The sequence below is a fragment of the Mesoplodon densirostris genome, chromosome 2 (assembly GCF_025265405.1).
Source record: "Mesoplodon densirostris isolate mMesDen1 chromosome 2, mMesDen1 primary haplotype, whole genome shotgun sequence".
In the NCBI taxonomy this organism is placed as follows: Eukaryota; Metazoa; Chordata; class Mammalia; order Artiodactyla; family Ziphiidae; genus Mesoplodon; species Mesoplodon densirostris.
Genome location: NC_082662.1, coordinates 156,200,987 through 156,227,989, shown reverse-complemented (window position 1 = coordinate 156,227,989; position 27,003 = coordinate 156,200,987). Strand labels below are relative to the sequence as shown.

The 27,003-nt window shown below is 35.5% G+C and overlaps 1 protein-coding gene across 1 annotated transcript in view; it reads left to right on the top strand.

Annotated features, from left to right (window-relative positions):
• Positions 1 to 27,003, top strand: part of RALGPS2 (Ral GEF with PH domain and SH3 binding motif 2) — a 154,315-nt gene that overhangs the window by 65,168 nt on the left and 62,144 nt on the right. The window contains exons 6-8 of the mRNA XM_060088552.1: positions 6,842 to 6,931; positions 10,301 to 10,393; positions 16,921 to 17,047. Of these exons, the coding sequence (XP_059944535.1) occupies positions 6,842 to 6,931; positions 10,301 to 10,393; positions 16,921 to 17,047 (310 nt within the window). The remainder of the gene's footprint in view (positions 1 to 6,841; positions 6,932 to 10,300; positions 10,394 to 16,920; positions 17,048 to 27,003) is intronic.

Sequence of the window (27,003 nt, the reverse complement as noted above, 5' to 3'; positions counted from 1 at the left end):
GTTAGAGTCAAATATGTCACAGTGTACCAAAAGCTCTTATGCTTAATAAAGATTACAGTTGATCTATAATAAGCTCCATTACTTAGTTATTCCATTACTGTTCTTTTCTCCTAGGAGGGTGTTAGGAAATCTGAAGGTAGCAAATTACAAAGGAAGTTACAGAGTCTTTTATTTTTAAAATGAGTTTCTTGTAGATAGCATATAGTTGGGTCTTCCTTTTTTTTGGTCTGGTCTGACAATCTCTGCTTTTCAATTTAGACCTAGAAAAAAATGCAAAGAGAGTTTCTGTATATCCCTAAGCTCCCCTAGTCTTAACATCTTAGGTAAGTATAATATAGTTATCAAAGCCTGGAAATTAACATGGGTACAATACCATTAACTAAACTAAGGGCCCTATTCAAATTTCTTCAGTATTCCCACCAATATCCTTTTTATTGTTGTTCCAAGATACCATTTTGGATCCCACATTGCATTTAGTTGTCACTAATTCCAACAAAAGAGTTATTTTAGAGTCTGTTTCTTTTTAATGCTTTTTCTCTTAACAGTCAACTTTGAATCTGTTTCTTTGTGTGTCTGGTAATTTTTTCAATTGTATTGTCATCATTATGGATAATATGTTATAGAGATTCTGGATTTTGTTGTCTTCTTTTGAAAAGTATTGATTTTTATTTTATCAGGCAGTTAACTTGGCTGGACTCAAAGTCTAAATTCTGTTTCTACTTGGAGAACATATTTCTCCTTGGAGAAGTCTTTCCAGATTTTATCTTCATTTGGGCTTCTTCGAGTTTCCCCTGCACACGCACAATTGCATGGTCAGCCAGAGATTTGGATGGAGTTTTGGGGTTTTTTTTTTTGTGGTACGTGGGCCTCTCACTGTTGTGGCCTCTCCTGTTGCAGAGCACAGGCTCCGGACACGCAGGCTTAGCGGCCATGGCTCACGGGCCTAGCTGCCCCGCAGCATGTGGGATCTTCCCAGACCGGGGCACGAACCCGTGTCCCCCTGCATTGGCAGGCGGACTCTCAACCACTGCGCCACCAGGGAAGCCCCTGGATGGAGTTTTTATATAGATTTGGGGGATTTTTCTCGCCTTTTCAGAATTTCCCCCCTCACTTTCTAGCCAATTGTCCTCTGACTTTTGAAGCCATTAAGACTGTGGCCTTCTGCTTGAGTTTCTGGTTCTCCACATTGTAACTGGTGAATGTCCTCAGACAATAAACTTTATAAGTGCACTTCTCACCCAGTGCATCTTACTTTTTCCAAAGATCTGTTCTCCAGTTTCTGCCTTCTTTTGGTTCCTCTCTTGTGTTTTAATAGTTGTTTTTATAATTTGTAATTATAATCAGATGAGCATTTCCAAAGATACCTGCTTCTCCACATTACCAGAAATGGAACTCTCCCCCATCCTTTTAAAACTATGATTTTTTATTGATTATCAAAACAGTAACATACATTGCAGGGAAACTGAAACAAGGTAGACATTTATAAAAAGTTGGGGGGAAAATCACCCTGAGGTGACTGTTGTTAACATTTTTAGTATATATTCTTCCATTCTTTATTTTTTTACTAATCTAATAGAAATAATGCTGTACATGTAATTTACAGTCCTATTGTCTTAACATACCATGAAATGTTACTGTATCATAAAATCATTTTGAAAACATTTTAAGTATCTGTATAATCTCCTATGATTTGACTCTATCATAATTTTAATAATCACTCTATTTTGGCTATTTCTCTGATAACTTGTATTCATGCCTTCTGGCCAGTGGCTTCCTGATTTTTTTGGTTGGGGGGAGGGTTGTCTAAGTTTCTTTTAAATGTTACCTTTCAATAATTGGAAATTTGACTAATAATTGGAAATTAATGTTTTTAGGAATGATAATGATTTTAGGTTATGTTTATAAAAAGACTCCTTTTAGAAAATATTTATAGATGCAATTATATATTGTCCATGATTTGCTTCACAGTATTAATGGGGCACTTGAGGGTAGGGTGAGGGTGGAGGTGCGAAAGCTTGGCCATAACTTGGTTATTGAAGCCAGTTGTTGTGTACTGAGGACTTCATTACTATCATCTGTTTAGTTCAGTGTACATTTGAAGATTTCCATGATAAAAAATTAAGAAACTATCTTTAAAGCTTAACATATGTTTGGCTGCAAATAAAAGGTTTTCATAATGCTTTTATATGATTATAAAACCCTGAATAAAGCAACTAGAGTTAAAAATAGCCTATGAGGGCTTCCCTGGTGGTGCAGTGGTTGAGAGTCCGCCTGCCGGTGCAGGGGACACGGGTTCGTGCCCCGGTCCAGGAGGATCCCACATGCTGCAGAGCAGCTAGGTGTCTTCATTTCCTTTCATTCTTTTTTCTTTATTCTGTTCCACCGCAGTGAATTCTACCATTCTGTCTTCCAGGTCACTTATCTGTTCTTCTGCCTCAGTTATTCTGCTATTGATTCCTTCTAGTGTAGTTTTCATTTCAGTTATTGTATTATTCATCTCTGTTTGTTTGTTCTTTAATTCTTCTAGGTCTTTGTTAAACATTTCTTGCATCTTCTTGATCTTTGCCTCCATTCTTTTTCCAAGGTCCTGGATCATCTTCACTACCATTATTCTGAATTCTTTTTCTGGAAGGTTGCTTATCTCCACTTCGTTTAGTTGTTTTTCTGGGGTTTTATCTTGTTCCTTCCTCTGGTGCATAGCCCTCTGCCTTTTCATCTTGTCTATCTTTCTGTGAATGTGGTTTTTGTTCCACAGGATGCAGGATTGTAGTTCTTGCTTCTGCTGCCTGCCCTCTGGTGGATGAGGCTATCTAAGAGGCTTGTGTAAGTTTCCTGATAGGAGGGACTGGTGGTGCGTAGAGCCTGGTGTTGCTCTGGTGGGCAGAACTCAGTGAAACTTTAATCGCTTGTCTGCTGATGGGAGGGGCTGGGTTCCCTCCCTGTTGGTTGTTTGGCCTGAGGCAACCCAACACTGGAGCCTACCTGGCCTCTTTGGTGGGGCTAATGACAGACTCTGGGAGGACTCACGCCAAGGAAGTACTTCCTAGAACTTCTGCTGCCAGTGTCCTTGTCCCCACAGTGAGCCACAGCCACCCCCCCGCCTCTGCAGGAGACCCTCCAACACTAGCAGGTAGGTCTGGTTCAGTCTCCCCTGGGGTCACTGCTCCTTCCCCTGGGTCCCGATGTGCACACTACTTGGTGTGTGCCCTCCAAGAGTGGAGTCTCTGTTTCCCCCAGTCCTGTCGAAGTCCTGCAATCAAATCCCACTAAGCTTCAAAGTCTGATTCTCTAGGAATTCATCCTCGCATTGCCAGACCCCAGGTTGGGAAGCCTGACGTGGGGCTCAGAACCTTCACTCCAGTGGGTGGACTTCTGTGGTATAATTGTTCTCCCGTTTGTGAGTCACCCACCCAGCGGTTAAGGGATTTGATTTTTATTGTGTTTGCGCCCCTCCTACCGTCTCATTGCGCCTTCTCCTTTGTCTTTGCAAATGGGATATCTTTTTTGGTGAGTTCCAGTGTCTTCCTGTCGATGATTGTCCAGCAGCTAGTTGTGATTCTGGTCTTCTCACAAGAGGGAGTGAGAGCACGTCCTTCTACTCCACCATCTTGGTTCCTCTCTTCACCACTTTTTAATTTACAGTTTAATTTAATTTAAGGATAATTTACTTTATCCTTTTCCTTACTATTTACCTGTGGAGGAACCTCTAGAGTCTCCCACAGTCTAGACTGCATTCAGTGCAGTTTAATATGTTCTATGTTTTCTAGAAATTAGCTGCTGGTTCCAAAGGTTCAGTTGGGTTCAGTGCCTTTGGCAAGAGTCTAGGTTGTGTTGGGTTTTTTCATCAGGTCTGTTTCGTGATGTTAGCAGTTGTCTAGATCCATTATTTGAGGTTGTTAAAAGGTGAATTCTTATTTCATTCTTTTTTATTTATTAGTGGGAATGCTTTTATAAAGAGACATTTTTCCCTCATCTAGTATTTGCATACCCAGAGGGTCCATTTCCTATAGGCAAGGAAGGATAAATATTTGATTTTTTCTCTTTATTTAGCAGTTCTGAAGATAATGAATTGGTGTTGTCATTTAACGAAGACCAAGTCGTTTATTTTAATTTTATTTTGAACTCATAAATGTAAACAAAGATGATGTGTTTCAACCCATTGCAATTTTTACCCTTATTGAAACACACATTGTCCCATCTTTGGCCAATTGAAGTCTCTTCAGGTTGGCTTTCATGTCCTTTTTCATGACCCTAGTAATCTTGTTAACAGTTTCTTTGCTATTTGTATGCAAAGATGTTGCATGTTCATTTTGTCCATCACCTGCCCTCTGCCTGGAATCAACATTTCTTTAATAAACCTTGGTTTCTTATAGTGGGAAATGGACCTGGATGCTAAAAACGCTCATTGCTACTAGGGTGACCGTAATTTCTATGCCATTTCAGCACATATAGCTAGGATATCTATATATCATACACACACAAATATTTAAAGATAAAATATCTCATGAGTTCTTATTAATACTTCTAGTTCAAATTCAGGACCAGAGTTTTACTTCACCTCTTCCATATTATATCTGCATATCCTTTCTTCCATACCCACAATCTGGTTTTCAGGGAACACAGGGCATGATACAGTATCCTGTGTGACTCATTTGCTTTAGCCTGCATAACAAATAACAGTCTCAGAGTAACAATACTAATACCAATAATATTCCTATAAAGCGGTAACTATATGTTTTGCAAATGTTGTATTTTTTATAATTGTATATATTGTCTGAGCATATAGGCATTATATAACGTACTCTCCTTCTTTTAACCCTCATTACTCTTATTTCTGTGAATAAGTGCATATTTAATGCTCACTACCATCCTCATGTTGATGTTTCTCTAGTCATTTGACTGTCTGAAGCTTGTTCTCCAGGAAATTACTTGGGAAGGGTTCATCGGAACAATAATTCTTGAGTTTTTACATGTTGACAAGTTTGCCTGTCCTTTGTATGAAATTTTCTTTCTTGATAATATTTGATATAGTACTCCATTTTTTTTTCTGGCAAAGTGTTGCTATTGAAAAGTCTGATGATAATTAAATTTTCTTTTCCCTAAAAATCACTTTCTCTTTTTGTCTCAGCCTAAAGATTTTTTTCCTCTAAGTCCAGTAATTTCATTAAGCTATGCCTCAGTGTTGATCATTCTGGGGCAGTGTTCTCAGGTGTGGTTGGCTTTAGCTGGGACTGTCAACTGGGGAGCACCTACACTTAGCCTTTCTGGCATGGTGCTCTCAGGGTAGTTGGACTTCTTACATGGTAGTTTAGGAATCCCAGAGAGAATGTTCCAGCAATCAAGGCAGGGGCTGCATGTTCTTTTATGACCTTTTCCTGGAAGCCAGCATCAGTTTTGTTAATTTCCTGTTTCTTGAAGCAGTCATGAGCTTGTCTAGGTTCAATGAGAGGTGACATACACCCCAACTTTCAATGTGAGGAGTGACAAAGAATTTGTGGCCATGTTTTTAATTTTATTTTTACTTTTTTTTTTTTAATTAAAAAATTTTTTATTGAAGTATAGCTGATTTACAATGTTGTGTTAGTTTCAGGTGTACAGCAAAGTGAATCTGTTACACAAATACATATATCCACTCTTTTTTAGATTCTTTTCCCATATAGAGTGGCCATATTTTTAAATTACCATAGTATTTGTCTTAAAATTTGACATAAAATTTAATTAAGTCAATGATCATGCAGTTTAGATTGAATCGTAATTAATATTTGCTAAGGTTGTTAAAATATCTAAAGTATAACTTTAGATATACTGTAGAAGTAAACTTTATTAGAATCAGGGATAATTATTGCCATTAGTAGCTCAAGTATAGTAACAAATGTAAAGATGGCTTGGTAAAATATATACATTTTACATTTACACATTTGTTTAGAGATGAAAGTTGCAAGTAAAATCTAAAATATTTCTCACTAAGAAATGGTGACAAAATATCAGGCAGTGGCTTTATTCTTTGCACTAAGATTTCTAACTGCATCCTATTTTTAGGTTTGTATCATTTTGAACCAACTGATAGTGCTTTGATTTTGCTTTCATAGTACATGAATATGTTACATACATATTACTTTAATCATATGATAAGCCCACTATTTTCACTAGAGTAGAGCATTTTAGTAATGTTACAGATCTAGTCTGCCTTCTGATGAATGGTTTTTAATGTTTTTTTTTAAAGAAATCTTGAAAATGGTTTCATTGAATTAGAAAACATTACATAATTTAAAAAATACAATCTTAATTTTAGAGTGACTTAGATATATTTTTCTTTATGATATTTTATATTTTATTTCATTTTATTCATACCAGAAAAACTGTACTTGAGATTCTTTACGCTTATGATTCTACTCAATGTAAATAAAATGGCAGCATGGGATTACAGAGCCACAGTAAAACATACTATAGCATGTTTTGCAATATCTGATCTTAGAGCTTATCTAATTCTGCCGAAGTGTTTCAAAATACAGCAGAGAACGCTTTTATAGTGTTCATGTTGCATCACTCTGGTTTTATTGCATTCTCTTTTCCTTCAAAATTTGTATTAGCTTTTACAAATTAAAAATTGTAGTGATGTTTTTATGTGTGTGTACACACATATATACATATCTGTATCTGTCTGTGTATATATGAAGTGTATGCAACATTTGAAGATTGTCTATGTCCTGGTGGTGAATCAAGGGAAAGAGAAAGTATTGTTTTTAAACAGCTATCTATTTCTCAAATAGCTCTTGTCATTAATTTGATCCTAGTAAGTAAAGAGTCTTGCTATTCAACTATTTTTAATTTTTATTTGCAGGTAAGCTTTTGGGTTGTTAGAGAGATTCTTCATGCTCAAACGTTAAAAATTAGAGCAGAAGTTTTGAGCCACTATATTAAAACTGCTAAGGTAAGACAAACTTATGTTTCTGTTTTTGAGTTTAATCATTTAGCAATGCTTGTAAGTAAATGTTTGCGTGTGACACTATGTTCACTTTTTATCGACCCTAGAAAATAAGGCCTACTGACTAATATAAGTCCATTTTTTAAATTGAATGCCTGTTTCCTTTGCCTTTTCTTTTATTCCTCCTGTCTTCCTCCCCTTTCTTTTATACTTTTCCTCCCTCTCTGAGAGAAGCTGAATTACATAATATTTGACTGGGCAGAGGTCAGATTATGATGAAGTTTAATATTTATAAAATACTGGTCTATTCTGCAGGTGATTGAAAAAGCCTTATAGGATTAAGTAGGCAAATACGTATCAATTATTTGCCTTTGAAATAGATCACTCTGCCAACCATGTGGAGAATGATAAGACTTTATTTTTTTTAAATAGTATAAATGAGGATGTTAACCAAATACCTTAATTGAGCAGCATAGATAATAGATGCAGCAAGAGAAACAGAACATGGATTTCAAGGATAGTCAAAATTTAGAGAGGAGGATGGAATAGGACATTCAAGATTTTATTAAAATTTGTAACAACTCCAAATTTATGTTAACTAAAAAGAGGTATAATTGTAAACACATCCCTCATTATTCTTATAATAAATGCATAACTTATCTCACCTGTGAACAAAGATGGAATAAAATGAGGATATCATTTTTACAATTGTAAATTATTGTAAAAATGTAATTATTGTAAGTCATAACTCTTCCATATTTCCCTTGAGCACCTGCGAACAATTGTATTCTAACATTCTATGGCACTAGGTGGCAGAGCTAGCCTTCTGAAAATTTGATACTTTGCAGAAGTGTCATAAAATTTTTAAAAACATTCTTTGTGATATGTTAGATAAATATTGGGTTTTAGCTAATAGAAGTCCATGACTTTTCTCCATAGATCCTGAATTTGCATTATTGTTTTCTGGTATTTTTGTTAGTTTTTTTTTAATGTACTTGTTGTATGTTCCACTCAAAACCACCAAATTTTGTCCATCAAACCTGCCATTATCCTCATCAAATAATCATTTAATTCCAGTTCAGACTCTTAAACTTTGAGTTATTTTTGATGGTGTTTACTTTCATCTTAAGTCCTAAATTCATAATTTTTTTGTCTCATTTCTGTCTCTTAAATCCCTCTAGTCAGACTCGCCTTCTGTATTCAGTTTGTTATAAAACTGGCAGGTCTTTCTCTTCTTTTAGTAGGTTGTTTCAGTTAGGGTTCTGTAGAGACAGAAAAAAAATACACACACACATATATATATGTACATAATGTATAAAAAGATTTAAGGAATTATCTCGTGTGATTAGGTGGGGGGAAACTGGTAAATCTGAAATCTGTAGGGCAGACAGCCTAGAAACTCAGGCAGGAGTTTCTAGATTTTTACTGTTATAAGCACCACTGCTTATAAAACATTCATGTGTGAGTCTCTTGGTGCTCAACTGCAGGTTAAAGCCCTAGAAATATAGAGAGAAAAGGCAAATTTATCTTCAAAGAAATGACAATTACACCAATAACTTTCATTGAATCTGATGAAAAATAACACTTTTTTTGTGTTGGCTGTTTAGGTTTTCTCTCCTGAAATGTCTGTTCAAGATCTTTGAACAATTTTCTATTATAGTATTGGTCTTTGATTTTTATAGCAGTTTTTAAAATGTAATTCCAGATGCTAAAGTTCTTTGCTATATTCTTTGCATACATCTTCCTATTTGTGACTTATCTTATAACTCTTTTCATGTTATCTTTTGATATAGATGCTCTTAATTTTAATAGTCAAATGTATTAATCTTTAACTTTCATTTTCTGATTTCAGAATATCTCACTTAAATATCTTACTCTCACCTCTGAGAATATCAAAGATTTTCTCTTATATTATTCTTTAAAAGTTCTACAGCTTTGATTTTGGTATTTAATTCATCTGAAATTTTAGATATAATATATATGAATTATGGATTCCATAATTCATACATATTTTTCCATATGAATAACCCTGTTGGCACCATTTTTTAAATCTTTTTTTAAAGTTCTCTTTATTTTGTCTGGAAGCATTGTTACGTCACCCTTGTTCTTGAAAAATGCTATTCCAGACTTACAGTTGTTTTTTTTTTAATTTACTCTACTTGGGATTTCTTGAACTTACTAGCCCTGGGAATTAGTGTCTTTCAGTAATTTGAGAAAATAATCCACCATTATCTCTCATATTGTTTCTACCCCATTGTTTTTTATCATGTCCTTCTGAAGCTCCATTGAGATAAATGTTGGCCTTTTTTGCTCTTCCTTTGATGTCTCTTTACCTTTTATTTCACATTTTTTAAAAGACCCTTGGGCTTTTATGTTGCTTTCTAGATAATGCCTTCATTTTTAATCTTCATTTTATTTGAGGCCAGTACCTGATGTTCTCCATTTGTGAATTATTGTTTCCTTGTGTTTATCCTTTTCCTTTTTTTCTTTTACTTGAGTTCATATTTCTTGAAATTTTATGGGGGTTCTTTGAGACCTGAGTTAAGGTGGTATTAGTTAGGGTTCTTCAGAGTAATAGAACCCTTCACTTTTCCTTGGTTTTCATATTCAAAACAGGCCATTTTTGCCTTGGAGTTGCTTCATGGTGAGGACAGTTTTTAAATGATACGACCATTGAGATGTAAGCGTCTGATAGTTTGAAGAAACCTGGGCAATTAGCAATAATTTGACAAAAATAGTAGACCTCTCGTTAAACAGTTGGAACCTAGCATTAGATGGGAGCCTTCTGCACAGAGGCTGTAAAAAGCAAGGTCTGGTATTGGGAAGCAGGTGGATATCCCAACATGAACAAGGAACAAAGGATTTGAAGATTCAGTCAGGAGGAAGCAGGAAATTGAGGAGGGCTATGAAAAGCAGGTTTGAACCCTAGCCCTGGAATAATGGGGACCCTGAGTAGGACACCAGATCAGGATCCTGGGCATGGACCCTTCCTTTAAACTTGGATCATAAGGCAGAGGCTAGTAATATTTCAGTATAAGGAAGGAAACTGCTTACTAGAAATGAGGATGCATGGTCATAGCAGGTAACCTTGATACTGAGCCATAATTTTGGTTTTCTTAATGTATTACACAACTAGATACGTAGATTTGTTCCCAGAGCTTGGGGGCAGTACCAAGTAAGAATGTGGAAGTTCTATTGTGGGCCGAAATCAGCTTACTGTAAACATAGTGGATACCCCAAAGACAAATCTCAACAATGAGGGTAATAAGTACTAGAACACTACCAGTTGCCTAGATTATACTTGTTGTTAAAGTTGTCTGGTGTTCATGCTGTTTATTTTTCATCTCTCCTCCCTGCTTTTCTTAAATCTTCCAGAAACTATACGAGCTGAATAACCTTCATGCACTTATGGCAGTGGTTTCTGGCTTACAGAGTGCCCCAATTTTCAGGCTGACTAAAACATGGGCGGTGAGTAATTTTCCTTAGTTAATGAAAGGTTAGACTTCCTGTGGGAAGTAAAGATGTGTTAGTTCCTTTTATAGTTCTTAGTAAGGTTAATATTATGATAATAGATAAGGATTTTTGAAGTACTTTGTACTGTTCTTTGAAACCTACATATTTTTTTCTCTCTCCTTAAATAAGTATTTCACTAGGCTTGTTAGGTATTTTTTGGGTAAATTCCAACTTGGTGCTTGGTTTCTGCTCTTTAGGAACTCATTTTTCTAGAACCTCTTTAAACATCTTTGACAACATAGCATTTCAAGCTTACTGATGGGAAAGTGTAAATGCAAAAAAAAATTGTGTTAATCATGTAAAGATTATGCTTTTGGAAAATTTGAGGAAGATACAAATTGTAAGTTTAAAAAAAATTTACTGATTCAGATTTCCATTATTTTTTAGTCAGTAAACTCTCGGGTTGTTTCCTTAGGAATAATGGAAAATCTGATAGTTAACATGAAAGTAGGCAGTGTTTCTGCACATTGTGATATTATGCTAATCATATTTGGTTCTATTACTTTAACAAAGTCAGGGTGTGAATTTTTACTTCTGCAAATTTGTGTACTTCTACAGTTGATTAACTGGATACTGGCCTCAAGGTTTCTAGATATTTTTCATTTAGATTTTATATTACTGAAATTTTAGATTCAGTTAAATCTGTTCATATTTAATACTGTTCTTTAATGTAAAAGAGGAATGATTTTGTTTACTACATTTTGTACAGAGGGTTAGTGTGTTCTTACAGTCCTGTAATAAAGACTTGACTGACTTTAAAACACTTTTTTACTTGATAAAATATAACTTTGTTTTTAATTAGCCTAGCGCTGTTTTCATTTTTCATAGTATCTGAAGAGACAGATGTTTCTCATGAAAATCAGGGTAGATTTCTATATTGGAAAAACATTAGCTTGGAAGAGTTTATGGTCCTCTTTATATTTTATTTGTATTTTAGAAACACCTGAGTGAACGGTTTTCCTACTCTAAAAATGATTTTTAATGATGACCTTATTTATTAAAATTTGAACTTAATGAGGGAATGGAAATGATTATAAATATACAGTTATGAATTCCATCTTTGAAGTTTTAGGGAAAAGAATTATACTCTGGTTTACATTGTGGTTTAGAAATGAGATACATTTCCCTCAAGTTAATTTTTATTTTCCTTGAAGTTATTTTCGTTGTCTCCCTCATGTATTGCATGGAGAATAATTTTGTTTAAATTTAGTAACAGCTCTATTATTAATCTGAATAAAATTTTTGGTATTAAACTTTAAAATATTCCACTTTGTGCCAGGCACTGTCTAATTGCTTGACATGCGTAGTGAATGATATAGACAAAGTCCCATTCTTGTACAGCTAACATTCTACTGGGGAAAGATAAGCTGTAAATAAATAAATAGTGATAAATGCTCTGTAGAAAAGTAAAGCAGAGTAAATGAGATATAAAATACTTCCGTGCTTTCCTTTCTATGATGTGTGGTAAGAGTCTCTGATAAGTGACATTTGGGTAGAGACCTAGAGTGATTGAGAAAAACATTCATGTGCATATCTGAGAGAAGAGAATTCCAAACAAATAGCCAGTGCAAAGGGCCTGACAGTGTTCACAGAATAGCAGGGTGGTCAGTGTTGGCAGAGTGAAACAAGCTAAAGAGTAGTTGATGGCAGGAGCTGAGTTCAGAGAGGTGGCATCGAATCAGAGAATGGAGATGCAATTTACTGATATTCAGGGAGGTATAGAGAAGGAGTGTTTGGGGGGTTCTATTTTATACATATCAATTTTGAGTTGGCTGATAAAATATTCATGTGGAACTATAAGGTCAGAGTTAGGTATACAAGTTTAATAGAGCAGTTAGAGCTAGAGATACATTTTTGTGATCATCAGCATAAAGATAGTATTTAAAACATGAGATTGTAATCAACAAAAGAAATATCATGGGTAGAAGTTTTCCACAATCAGGTAAAGAAAGTGTTTCAAGAAAGAGTGCTCACCTGTGTCAAATAAGAACTTTGAGATGACCATTGGATCTGGCAGTTGGAAAGGATTGGTGACCTTGGCAGAGGTGGCTTCAGTACAGTAGTGGGATGAAAGACTGATTGGATTTGAGAGAATGGTGGAGAAAAAAATGGGACAGTAAGTACAGAGAATGCATTTGAGGAATTTTGCTGTAAAGGACTGGGGTGAGGTCCCGTAGAGAAATCTGGCAGTAGCTGGAGGGGAATAGGAGATTAAAGGTTTGTGGCATTTTGTTTTCGTTTTGAAGATGAGATCCATGACAATATATTTGTATGTTGGTGCAATGATCTAATATAATAGAATGAGGAAATAGTAAGAGAATAAAGAGTCACTCCAGTGATACCTACTAGATTAGGCACGAAGGAATGAGGTCCAGTACTCTAGTGGGGCAGGAACAGTTTATCCATTTTAAGAGAGAAGGGGATGCATTTGGTTACAGACACAGGTATGTTGGTAGATTTGGTGGTGGGATTCTGCAGAAGTTCTTCTGATGCTTTATTTCATAAGACATAAGAAGCAAGGTCATTAGTTGAGAGTGGGGGAGGTCTTGGTTTGAAGAAGGAGGAAAGGATGAAAGTTGTCTAGGAGAGTGTGAGAGTGAATTAACTAGGGAAACATTGTAAGTTTGGTAGGTCTTATGAAGGTCCACTTGAGATTTTTGGTTGTGAACTTACAGTGAAACCAGTCAGCAAAGTTATGTAGTCTCCAGCCAGGTTCAGGTGTTCAGCATTAACCTGGAGAAGTGTGGATAATTGTATTTAAGCAGAGATGGAATTTTTTTAGGCTTGTTTGTACCACAGAGGGGTCAAGGATAGTATAAGAGATAAAGTAGGCAAATGTAAAAGTTGTTTTAGTGATAGAAGAGAAGTTTAACCCAAGTAAAAGGAAAGAGATAATGAACAATGAAAAGGTAGTATGGTAACTGGTGGAAATCCTGGTGCCCTCAAATATTTATTGGGTTCAGGATGTCCTAGGGAGTGGAGGCTGAGTGGTGGAAGATAAGATGATTCAAAGAGGAGTGAAGAAACTTAGAAACCAGGGTATTGGGAGTGTTGTCTATATGAAGACTGCAATCATCAGGATATAAGAATAATATTGGGCTTCCCTGGTGGCGCAGTGGTTAAGAATCCGCCTGCCGATGCAGGGGACACGGGTTCGTGCCCCCGTCTGGGAAGATCCCACATGCCGCGGAGCGGCTGGGCCTGTGAGCCATGGCCGCTGAGCCTGTGCGTCCAGAGCCTCTGCTCTGCAATGGGAGCGGCCACAACAGTGAGAGGCCCGCGTACCACAAAAAAAAAAAAAAAAAAAGAATAATATTGGTTCATAGACTCTTTTTCTCCAACTACTAAAATCTTAATGATGGGGAAATGACTTGTAGCTCTATTAATAACAGTAATATAAGTGTTGTAATCTAGTGTTCTTTTGTCCAGTACTATAGCCACTAGCCACATGTGGCTATTAAATTTAAATCCTTAGGATTAAATAAAATTTAAAGTTCAGTTCCTTAGTCTTACTAGCCATGTTACAAATGCTCAGTAGTCACATGTGGCTAGTGGCTATTGTATGGACAGCACAGACGTAGAACATTTCCATCATCACACAAAATTGAATTGGACAGCACTGATCTAGTGCTTGAACTTAATTAGGACCTGGAAGATTTTGGGGAGGATAATGTGATAATAAGCTGGAAGGAATTGTGAAGAGAAAGGAGGAAGAACGGCACCTAACTGAACTCCAGACTGATGTTACAACGTTTGTAAGAAAAGAAAGAGAATGCTTCAAGAAAAGGTCTAAGATGGGGCTTTTGCAGAGAATGGACCCTGAGTCCTAGAGGGTACAGTTGGAAAGGATTGGGAGGGGTAGGGTATCGGGTTAAGTTAGAAGATAATAAAGATCATATGAATGAAGAATTGAGAGTGTTTGGGGTTTTCTTTAAACCCGACAAAGGGAATGTACCAGAAAAAATCCTAAGTGGGGGAAATATTAGCAACGTTCGCTTTAACATCAAGGAAAAGGATGCGCATTTTCACCGTTTCTATTCAACATAGAGATCTTAGCCAGCACAGTCAGAAAAAAATGATTAGAAATAATAGGATTTATCCTCAAAATATTAGAATTACATAGAGTTACCATTTATCCATCAATTCCACTTCTGGGTGTATACCCAAAAGAATTGAAAGTGGGGATTCAAACAGATATTTTTACACCAGTGTTCAAAGCAGCATGATTAACAATAACCAAAAGGTATGAACAATCCAAATGTCCACCAACAGGTAAATGGATGTACAAAATGTGGTATAAACATACCATGAAATATTATTCAGCCTTAAAAAGGAATGAAATTCCGACACATGCTGCACCATGGATAAATCTTGATGATATTATGCTAAATGAAATGGCTAGACACAATAGAACAAATACTGAATGATTCCATATATATGAGGTACCAAGAGTAGTCAAATTGGTCGAGACAGAAAGTAGAAGGTGGTTACCAGGGCCTGGGAGGAGCAAGCAATGAGGAGTTTCTGTTAATGGGTGTGGAGTTCCAGTTTGGGAAGATGAAAAGAGTTCTGGCCTTGGGTGGTTGCAGTGATTGGCCGATAATGCTACTAAACTATACACTTCAAAATGTTTAAAATAGTAAAATATTATGTATATTTTACCACAGCCTTTTAAAATAGTCCTCTGAGAACAAGTCTCTGCTATGCCACCCCAGATTGAATCCTTTCAATCTGGTTATTGATTTGTTATGAAAATTCCAAAATATAAGTTATTTTTATACATATTAGACTGTGTGGTTCTTTAGTTTTGTGTTTCAGATGTGTCAAGATCAGTTATGAGTTCCAAGTAATTTGTTTCTCCTGATAGTGTACCAGAGTTTTAGAATGATTGACTTTGGAAAAAAAGAATAAGTTTCTTTTTATCCCTGCTATGTCATGTCAGTATATTTTGCATATTTAAATGCTTTGTTATGTGGGAGAGAAAAGGATGTTTGGATTTACAGGTCACTCAGCAGAGAGTTGCACCTAATCTTGAAAATGCCGATCAAGTGTGTTGAAGCTGGGCCACAGAAAGCTGTGAAACCAGTGTTTCAGACCCTGGAAAATCTATCTAAAACATTCAAGCAATGAACTCCTTGAACTCTTGTGTTTTAAAGAGAGAGGGTTATTGGTCAGACATTTTCTTGATAAAGATTATCCAGCGGTAATCTGCATCTTGAAGCCTGTGAAAAATAGATTCCAACATCAATTCCAACTGTACTACTTGTAATACTAGAAAGAGCAGGTGTTAGAATTTTCTGTCTCCAGGACCAGACTGAGACCCTGAAAAACAGGACCTAGTCTTTGTGAGTTGATGACTGATGAGTGTTGATATGTTCTGCTTCTCCTTTGAATCTCAGTCACCTCATCTTTAAATCAATCCTCTGACGTTGCTGTTAACCTCATAGGAGAATTAGAATTTTATTGGTGGAAGTGTTTTGCCTACTACAAAATAACGTAAATATTTTATGATACAAAGTGAAATCTGATTACATCATAATGAAATAGTAACTTCACATATTTAAAGATAAAAATTTTTTTCCAGAGTCTTTGGAATACTTAAAAATACATATTTTCTGAATCTTTTAGTTAATACGTTTCGGGTGACTGACCCTGCTTGTTCTTTTATTCCCCTTGATAGCTCCATTTTTTCTCAAAGGGCACCCACTACAAATCTACTCCTCAAGCCTCCTAAAACAGCTGCTGTTGATTGATCAACTGTATGCAATATAGCACTGATAAAGGGATCAAAGAAAAAAATGTCAAAAATCCAAACATGTAAATCATAGTTGTTTTTCTTTTTTTAATTTACTTATTTTATTTATTTATTTTTGGCTGCATTGGGTCTTCATTGCTGTGCATGGACTTTCTCTAGTTGCAGAGAGCGAGGGCTACTCTTCATTGCGGTGCGCGGGCTTCTCATTGTGGTGGCTTCTCTTGTTGCAGAGCATGGGCTCTAGAGCACAGGCTCAGTAGTTGTGGCACACAGGCTCAGTAGTTGTGGCTCACGGGCTTAGTTGCTCTGCGGCATGTGGGATCTTCCTGGACCAGGGCTCGAACCCGTGTCCCCTGCATTGGCAGGCGGACTCTCAACCACTGCGCCACCAGGGAAGCCCCATAATTATTTTAAATTAGGAAAATGATTAATAAAAATTGTTTAGCCATTTAAAATAGTAAAGATAAAAAATAATGTATTATAATTTACTACTTAGTTAATTATTTTATGTACATACAAAGTATATTGTATTTTAAAAATAATGAATTTGGGTTTATTATATTAATAGACATGTTTGATTTTGTTTTATTTATATACTACCAAAATATAATTAAAGAAGATATAACTTTGAAATTAAAATTAAAATTTATAGTAACTATAACTTCAAGTCTTTGCTATAATAAAATTGGATTTGGAAATAACTTAGGGTTTTCTGTTTGTTTTTTAGTTATTAAGTCGAAAAGACAAAACTACCTTTGAAAAATTAGAATATGTAATGAGTAAAGAAGATAACTACAAAAGACTCAGAGACTATATAAGTAGCTTAAAGATGACACCTTGCATTCCCTATTTAGGTGAGTTACGTCATGTGTGTTCATTATGCCTGGTTGTTGCTCTGACTTAATCAGTAGTTTATATAAAATTTAATATATTTTAAAAGTTTGTGTATCCTTTAAAGAAATTAAAGGATTGTTAAGTTGAAAAAATAGACTAGAGGAATGTGTTAGCTTATTACCTGGAGTGTATTTTCATTTCTTCTTAGAGATGGACCATATGGTAAAGCAATATGTTTTACCTATTTTAGTAATGCTTTTAAAGAATGAACCAGTAGTTTGCAGTGAAGTTTAATGCTGTAAAAATATTTAACATTAACTAAAGAAATTGATCAAAAGATTTAATGAATTTATTTTCAACATCATGAGTTCTCGCTTTATGTAGTTGGCAGATATTTTACAGTGAATTATGAAAAGCAGTCTCAATGAATATTGGTGTTACTGTTTTCCTGGAAGAAATTAGCCATTTAGCTGTGGAAATTTAGCTCAGTGCTGAGACAGACAAATCTGTATTTGACATATTATTTGCCTAAGAATGTATCTCTTTACTGTATGTTTTACAGTGTTGATGAATTCCAAGAAGTATTGAACCTAATAACATTATAAGCTTATGTTCAACAAAATATGAATAGTAATGCATTATTAGGTATTTGAATAAAAAAGACTGAAACTATAGCGTTTTAAATGTATATGTAAATGTAAATACAGAAAATACTTTATATTATATATACCTAGTATATGCATTAAAATAAATTGGTTTGATCCCATGTAGAGAGTAATCAAATGGTAACATTTGCTTTGTCCCAGTATCCCCTTTGCTCTCCTGTCTCCACTTTGTCTTTTATGTAACTACTCGTACTGGATTTCACCATAACTATTTTTGAAAATAATGGAAAAACCTGTTACTTGTTTAGGAGACTCTACAGTGTAAACTTTTAAGTCTTTACAATACCAGTGACCAGAACACAAAGTAGGGACAAAGACAGTTGATAACACTGTCATTCAGCTGCTCTACGGCATCAGCCTTAGTTTGTCAGCGAAGACTTGAACTTATTAGACCATTGTGGGACATTCTAGAATTCCAGTGGGAATGGGGAATGTTGTACACCCTGTGTTGAAGGCAGAATACTCCTATGCATTGTATAGATAGTGGCTACTACATACCATTTGTCTGTTTCTTTGATAAATAGTTCAGGGCCATAATAAGCATGACTCAATCAGAGAGGCTGTAAGCTGGATATTAGGAAAGACATTCTGCATGGGCTCCACTTTTTACCACTTGTCACCTTGGCTGTGCCCATTCTTGAAAGATGTAATTTGGGGAGAGGAAGAATAGAGGATTTAAAAAAGTCATCAATATCTTCATACTCCATAAAAACATAAACTTTTTATAGCATAAAGAACATTAGACTGAGAATTGGGAACCATAAATTCCAAAATGGCTCTACCATACTAACTTTTCAAGTCATTGAATTGTCTCCTTTAAGCCTTGTTTTCTTTACCTAGAAATAGCACACATAGGACCAGAGTCATGTTCTTCTTAAGGCTGGCTGGGACCACAGTGGTCTCTTGTATCTAATTCACTTATATTACAATTGAGAAAACCGAAGTCCAGAAAGGTAAAAGAGCTGGCTCATAATCCTAAAACCTAGTTAATGACAGATCTGAAGTTCTGATCTAGCATCTTTCCAATTATACCTGCTAAACTCTCATTCTAAAATTTACTGATTCTATGATTGCATTTTTTTCTCATTGAAATGTCTTTCTCAGATTTCATAATTTGTATTTTTTAGAAAAAGATGATTGAAAATGAGAAAATGACAATATAAATCCTTATGCTCTGATGTCTAGTTCAGAGGTCTTTGTTATATATTTATTCACAGTGGAGACTTCAGTACAAGATTTGAAGTTGTCTGTGCATGTGCACATAAGCGTACTCTCATGCACGTACAGGGGCGGGGTGGGAAATCGTTGAAATAGTGGAATCTGGAAAGGTTTTCCATTAAAGAATATACCTGTTTTCTCCCAGCACTGGTACCTAAAACAGAGTAATTGTTCCTGTGGGTTAAAGCAAATGAGGCAAATATTGAGGTGCAGAAGTTGGTTTGGAGAAAATAATAGAACCATGATCTTTCCTGTGTCTTCAGTTTGGTCTCCATTGACTCCTCAATTCAGTTCTTTTTCACTTTATATATTCTCATGACCCGGAATCTCCCTTCTCACTATTACCTGTAATTTTGTGAGAGGTTGATGCTAGTTATTTCTGCTTATTGAAATTCTCTACTTGTAGCCCCAGTCTCTCTTGATTTGCCTTCTACGTTTCTGGCTTTTGTTTTATCGACTTCTCTTTCTCTGCCTTTCTCTTAAATCTGTTCTTGTAAAGGTCTCAGTCCACTTCTTTTCTTCCTCTATACGCTCACTTGGAGTAGTCTTATGCAGTTTTTTTCTGTATATTGCCTGATGACTCCCAAATCTTAGACTAGACCTGTACATCTAATTGTCTTTGTAATTCCTGCAGCCTGGTAACATTTTAGGTACTCAAATACTGATTGAATGAGATATGTATTGGTAACTCTTAATTTAGCATGTTCAGAAGTAAATTCATCATTTTCCCCCTTCTTCCGTACCTGATCCCCATCTTATTTCCTGGCTTAGTCTACTGGTGATCACAGTGTTGGATTATCTGCACTGCTCCACCACCCTAGAAACCTGGGGTTTTTGTTTTTGTTTTTTTTTACTAGATTTCTCCTCCTCCACTTCTTATATTCTCTGTTGAAGCAAGATGCATGTTTCTGAGGGTTATTCAAGAATTAGAAGCCAAAAGGGGGGGGGAATGGCAAAAACTTAAGTTAAAATAGAGAACATACACTTTAGCATCCACATAATTTTGTACATTGGATTATTCATATAATTATCCCTATACCAGTTTGTGAAGAAGCATCTGAGAATGTAAGATGATTGTGGAACATTTGGCACAAACATTTGGTAGACTTGGGAAGGGAAAGTGAAACATTGAAACATTTGTCAGACAAGTTATTGTGACTCAGTTTAGTTCATTTCCAGCATGAAAATCGTCTTTTTAATGTAGTGACAGTTTCATTTTATCGCAGACTTTGAGATTAAATGTATTCATTCCATCTATCAAAACATACATGCTTTTCCTAAGAAAATGTGAAGCATTTTCAACTTCATACAACTTTTTGACTGCTTGATTTATTTATGTCATAGACAGCTGGTTCATTTTCTCATTCCTAATCTTCAATACCGAAGTGTGTTGAAGAATGAAGATTTTACAATAGTTTATATCCTGTTAATATTTACCTTGTTCATATTTTGTTCTAATTTAAAATGAATTAGGACTGTGGTTTTTAAATTTAACTTTTCTTTATTTCAGAATTTTTTACCAGTCATATTAAACTAGGCCCAGTGCATATAGATGCCAAAAATGTCAACATTTACAAGATGCTGTACATTTGACAAGAGAGAACCTGTCCCAAAGACATTTGAAAGATAATGCTCATTATTCATATTGGTAGCTTCTATTTAACTATCTCTTTTCAAATATGCAGAATTTGCATAATGCTACCCTTTATCCATTATGTCTGCAAAGGTTCTTTTGGAACAAATGTATCAACCCAAAGAATCTATCTACAGTGCACAGAGAAAAGGTGAAGGCTAATTATCTATTTCTTAATGTGAGAGACATGATCCAAACTAATGGTGTTTCTGCACCTAAAAATTATGATCAGAACCAACCATTCTTTGTGAAGCTTAAAAAAGAATATGGAAGTTTGTATGCTGACAAACTCTTATTTTGATACTGCCAGATTTATTTATAATTCAATGTGGATTAAATTATAAGAAGTAGAAAATGTTTTCTTGGCTTTCAACTCATCATCCCTTGAAAAATTGTCTCTTCTGTTGGTTTGCATTCAAGGTAAAAATTAGTCAGCCTGGACAATATAGTGAAAAATTCTTAGACTAAGGATACAGTTTTTCTGGAGAGAAATAGTTTGGCAAATCTCAAGGAAAAAATTGTTTTATATGAGAATTATTGCTTTAAATCTGAAAATCATTAACAGCACTCATTTGTTCTTGTCATTGGAGAACAATCTTAAGGAGCTTATTGAAGAATTTGGCATGGGAAGTTTTGCTTTGCTGGAGAGAGAGAAAAAGAACAGTGTGCAAAAATAATTTAGTTGTATGAAACATGATAAATATTCTTTCATGTGCATTTTCTAACCTCATTTCTACTTTATTTATGTAATTTTGGGAAGATGCAGTAGCTCAACCAGCTTAGGTGGTTTTCTGAGAAGGAAAGCATATGTTTTTAAAACTATGGAAATAAGTTGTTGCAGTTCTATACATTGCTTTCTATTAAGTAGAAGCAGAATGCTACAGAGAAGTTTTTTTAAACTCTCCTGCCCTCCTGTAAGACATGAGTACACTGTTTTGATGTGTCTACGTATGACTCTGCCTCTTGTAGAGAAAGTCCCCTGCCCCAACTTAAAGATTTTCATAATAGGCCTTTTTTTTTTTTTTTAAGAAGAAAAAAGCTGTCCTTATATCCATCTGTAATATGGGATATAGAGCCCCTCTCATCCCCTGTCCTCTGACAAGCACCATTTTGTTTTCATTAATCTCTTTCCCTCAGCAGTGTATAAGCCCTGAATTTGTCTTGGTCCAGGGCTCTATGTTTAGCATATAGAATAAAAGCGGGCACTTACTTATTGGTTGACTTAATTAAATGATCCCTTTCTGGCTCTTCCCATTGTTCCAGCAACTTCATTTGTTTTAAATACAATACACTTATTTGTGTGCACTTTTGTATACAACTCCCTGCCCACCCCCAGTTTTCTTTTGGTGCATCAGCTGGCCATCCAGTGTTTGCTTAGCGCTATTCTTGGTGATAGATATAGAACAGGGATCAAAATGGACTTCGTTCCTTCCTTTGTGGAACTTAACATCTCTTTAATACCAAAGGCTCAAGTTGATGTCATTACCTTGTGAATAATCTCTCCTATATCCTATGTCATGAAAGAGGTACATAACATTACCAGGCCTTGATCGCAGTGTCCTCATCACAGCTAATGAGATGTTTAAAGCATGCCTAAACTTACAAGGACATTCAGATTTTATCTGATCCTCTTTTTTTTTTTTGCGGTACGCGGGCCTCTCACTGTTGTGGCCTCTCCTGCTGCGGAGCACAGGCTCCAGACGCACAGGCTCAGCGGCCATGGCTCACGGGCCCAGCCGCTCCACGGCATGTGGGGTCTTCCTGGACCAGGGCACGAACCCGCGTCCCCTGCATCGGCAGGCGGACTGTCAACCACTGCGCCACCAGGGAAGCCCTGATCCTCTTTTATGTTTCACTAGTTTTTAACCTATGTTGATCTCTTAGTAGAATATAGTTCTTTAGTTTTACGTTATTTTGAGAAATTTTTGCTAATCTATGTATAAATATTTTCAAAAATAATAGCTTTTTATTCACATTTCTATTCAGATAGTTTCAACAAAGTCCAAAGCTTTCTGCAGCTCTCTGGGAATTAATGAGATTGTTTTCCTGCCCCTTTGGTAGAATTTTACTTGGTTAAATGTATAGAAATCTCTGACACTGATCTCAAAAATGCCTAATGGTCAAAAAATGTCATTGGCTTTTCATATTTTAAGAGTTTTATTCCATTTTCCTTTCTTTTGTTTAATTCATATATAATACACACCATGGATTACTTTACCTTATTCTTCTCATTAAGATTACATATTGAGTTCTAAAACAGCAATAAAGCATGTTCAGTCATTTTCTTTTGAATCTTGAGAATGAGCTCTGACCAAATGGCAGCTAGCCCTAGCTTTTTCTTTAGCCAGAATTACATTCCCATTTTCCATTACCTCATTTATATCCCCTTTTACCCTCATTCTTTTTTATATATTTAAAATTCTTCTAACATTCTTTAATGGTATATTTTCTGAAGTTTACTTTAGACCACTCAAAGACTTGTGATATAAAAGGGCTGGGGATGGGGTTACATTGATTTCTTTCCGATTTTCATAGTTTTTCTCTTAAGAGCCTTATATCTTTAAAAAATATCATGTGTAGAAGCTATACAGATCTGCATTTTAATCATAAACAGAATCAGGTTCCCCCAGTTCCAACAGCTTTGCCAGTAGTGTTTCCAACAGCTGATATTTCAGTAATGTATTTTGTAAATTTTTTAGCAAACCTTAACAGGAGACTAATAATAAAAATCTTAATAAGTAACATTTATTTGCAACTTAATCCTCTGCCCAACCCTGTATACTTTACATAAATTATCTAATTCTTAACAACAATTTATAAGATACGTGATATTATTCATATATTATAAGTGAAGAAACTGGGACAAGGGAGGTTAAATTCACTTGCTATAAAGATATGCATTATAACCATTTCATTTATAGTTCAAAGAAAGCATTGTGGAATTATATTAATATTTTGGAAATCTGTCTTTAGTTTTAATTTTGAGTTCATTCTTCAGTCTTTCCTGTAATTATCTATAGAATTACGATGTAATAACTATTGACCCCACTGATAAAATTGAAAACTGAGCTTATTTTTAGATGGCTTTTTGAAGAGGGGTCATGGCATCATCGTAAGTGGAATCATTCTTTTCTTACTTAGTTATTTTCTCAGACACAAATAAAAGACTAAAAAATTGTTAGGATGTAATAATTTTTAACTTACCATTGATTAATTTAAGTATATAAAAATCATATCGGGCCTCCCTGGTGGCGCAAGTGGTTGAGAGTCCGCCTGCCGATGCAGGGGATACGGGTTCGTGCCCCGGTCTGGGAGGATCCCATATGCCGCGGAGCGGCTGGGCCCGTGAGCCATGGCCGCTGAGCCTGCGCGTCCAGAGCCTGCGTGTCCGGAGCCTGTGCTCCGCGATGGGGGAGGCCACAACAGTGAGAGGCCCGCATATCGCAAAAAAAAAAAAAAAAAAAAATCATATCACATTAGTAAAGGTTTACAAGTAATTTAAAACATTTTCATGATTGTGGAAGTTTTTACAGGCTTATTATATTATTACCAGTAGGAGTCCTAAGAAATATAATGCTAGAAGAATTAGCACTCCTGTATCATGACTCATAGAGTCAACTGAATATTAGACTGAAAATTTGATCTTTATACTCAACCAGGCTTGGAGCCTGAGGATGAGCTTGTTAGTTCATATCTACTAAATTTCAGGATGGTTTCTAATATTGGCCTCATCCAATATCTCATGTTTTAAAAGTCTACTTCAGAGATGCCAAGTTTCCTTGACATTGATGGTATCCCACTGAGTGGAGAATAGGGTCTAAGTCATTTTTAGGATAAGCTTCATTTCATTTATTAAAAATAACTAAGCATAAATAATCCTTCTATAAACCAGCTGCAAGGTTATAGCTCAATCTTACTGAAGGTCAGGCAGCCACACCTTATTCCTTTGTAACCTGCAAAGTAGCTAGCTATCGGACCTTGCCTACCATACATGTGACTTATCTAATCTCTCACAAGATTCTCATTAGGCTGAAATCCCTTACTATGGCTATTCTTACCTTAATTTTTCTTACGGCCCATTCTCTTAACTACCTGCCATAATAGCTGACATAGCTCTGTTAGGTTTGCAAATGAAGATCATGGATCAGTGTAATTTTGCACCTGAAAATTTGGATATATTGTTTCTTTTAGTACATTTATTACTCACTCTGTGCAAGACACCATGATAGGTAATGCAGAAAGTACATAGATGAGCAGTAGTAATCTGGTAGTTAAAGGCTACTGAGTACTTACTAGTGTCAGGCATTATTCTAAATGTTTTACCACATGTATTACCTCCTTTGATTTTCACAGTAACTACGTGAGCTAGGTACTGTTGTTATCTCCATTTTATAGATAACAAAACTGAGGCAGGAATACATAAATTGCCCCAGGGAACACATGTACCTGGTAGATTTGGGCCACAAACCCAAGCAGTTCTGCCTTTAGGACCTATGCTTAGCTATGATATAATACTGCTTCTTCTTTTTTTTTTTTTTTTTTTTCCCTTTTGCGGTACGCGGGCCTCTCACTGCTGTGGCATCTCCCGTTGCGGAGCACAGGCTCCGGACACGCAGGCTCAGCAGCCATGGCTCACGGGCCCAGCCACTGCGCAGCATGTGGGATCTTCCCAGACCGGGGCATGAACCCGTGTCCCCTGCATTGGCAGGCGGACTGTCAACCACTGCGCCACCAGGGAAGCCCAATACTGCTTCTTATTCCTTGATCTCAAGGAACTCACTTGCCTGAGTCATTCTTAAGCTTTCCAGGAACTTCAGAGCAGAGCTATATCACCTCTACAAAGGAGAGCACAATGGACCCTGTGGCCAAGGCAGTTAGCATTCAGCACAGTTTTCTAGTTTGTTGACTTTCACATGATTCTAGCTTTAATAATATTCCTCTTCTGTGAAAATTCTCTAAGACTTGTCTTTAATAGCGTTTTGGATGTTTAAGTGAAATGCTGTAATTCTGCAAATAAATGGAATGCCCTAGTAAAATTTTATTCAGTTAAGATTTGATGAAACAATTAGATACCTAATTTCTCCCAGAAATCTTACAGCAGATTTTTCTGGTTCTGGGGGTGGTAGAGAGGGACTTTAAAGCCATTCTGAAATGACCATAGGTAAAGCAAAGAATAACATCAGGGTTTGATGTTCTCTTACCTTCTTTCACCAGAAGTTTTATTTTGAGATGTGGCAGAGCAAAAACATTGGTCATGTTGATGGACTTGAGTTGTTCAGATAATTATCTTCAGTTTTGATTGGTTGTGCAAAAGTCTCAAGAGATTTCTCTAAAATTTTTAGTTCACAAATGAATTAAGGGAAGGTCAGCTCTAAGCAGAACATAATTTCTAGAAGAAAATTGTTCTGGAAGATTGGTAATAAAGTTGTTAGTTGCAAAGATGAGTTAAAGACACACACACACACTGGAATTGACAGTTTGGACTAGGCAAACCCCTGTGGATTCCATTCTGAAGCTGTTGAATCTCAGTATTGGAAAAATATCTAACAGTTTCTTGAAGTTATTTTAGTCTCACCCATAAGTATGCAGTAATGCTTGTAAAGATGTCCAAGCTTTCTGACTTGACTAGCAGACAAGTTTTTTCTAAATAGTAAAGATCAGTAAATTAGGGAGGGAAAAGTATTAATAAATAAACTTAGAGTTATAAATCAGTTCTTTAAACCATTGGCTCACTAAATATTCTGCACTTTTGTAATATCAACACTTTACTGATATAACAACATAAAATAGATTTCAGGAGATTTTGATGTTCAGCAAATCATATGAAGATAATATTGAAAAATTCATTTGTATATTTCTGTTTTTATAAATTGACAATTGAAATACGGCATACGTTATTTTTTTATTTTTAAAGATACATATTTTAATACTGTGGGTTTCTTAATTCTTTTGGGAAATTGACATAAAATATATTGTCAGGAATTCATATTTAATTGTTTCATGTGAAAGGCACAAATTCAATTTGAAGTAACTTTTATTCAATGCCGAATGTTGGCAAAACTAGAGTTTTCTTCTAATTTCCTGTCTATATTTTTATAAATAAAATGTATTATTTTGCTGAAATCTTAAAATTATTTTTTCCATTGGAAGTTATAGCATTTTCATAAAGTTTTTAAATAAATTGATAAGGATCTTGAACATGATTGAATTTTGATTTAAAATAAAGCTAAAATTTGTTTTACACTGTGGCAAATATTTACATTTTAGAGAACAAACTTTGCCTGTATTTAGTCAATAATATTTTAAAAATAACTTGGATTATAGATACAGATTATCTGCAGTGTATTAAGGGAAGGTAAAAGTACATTCATAAATCCCCTTTTATAGTTGTAGTAAAATTCATTTAAAAAACTATATCTGTAGAAATGAATTGTGCAAAATAATATACATGTAACATTTA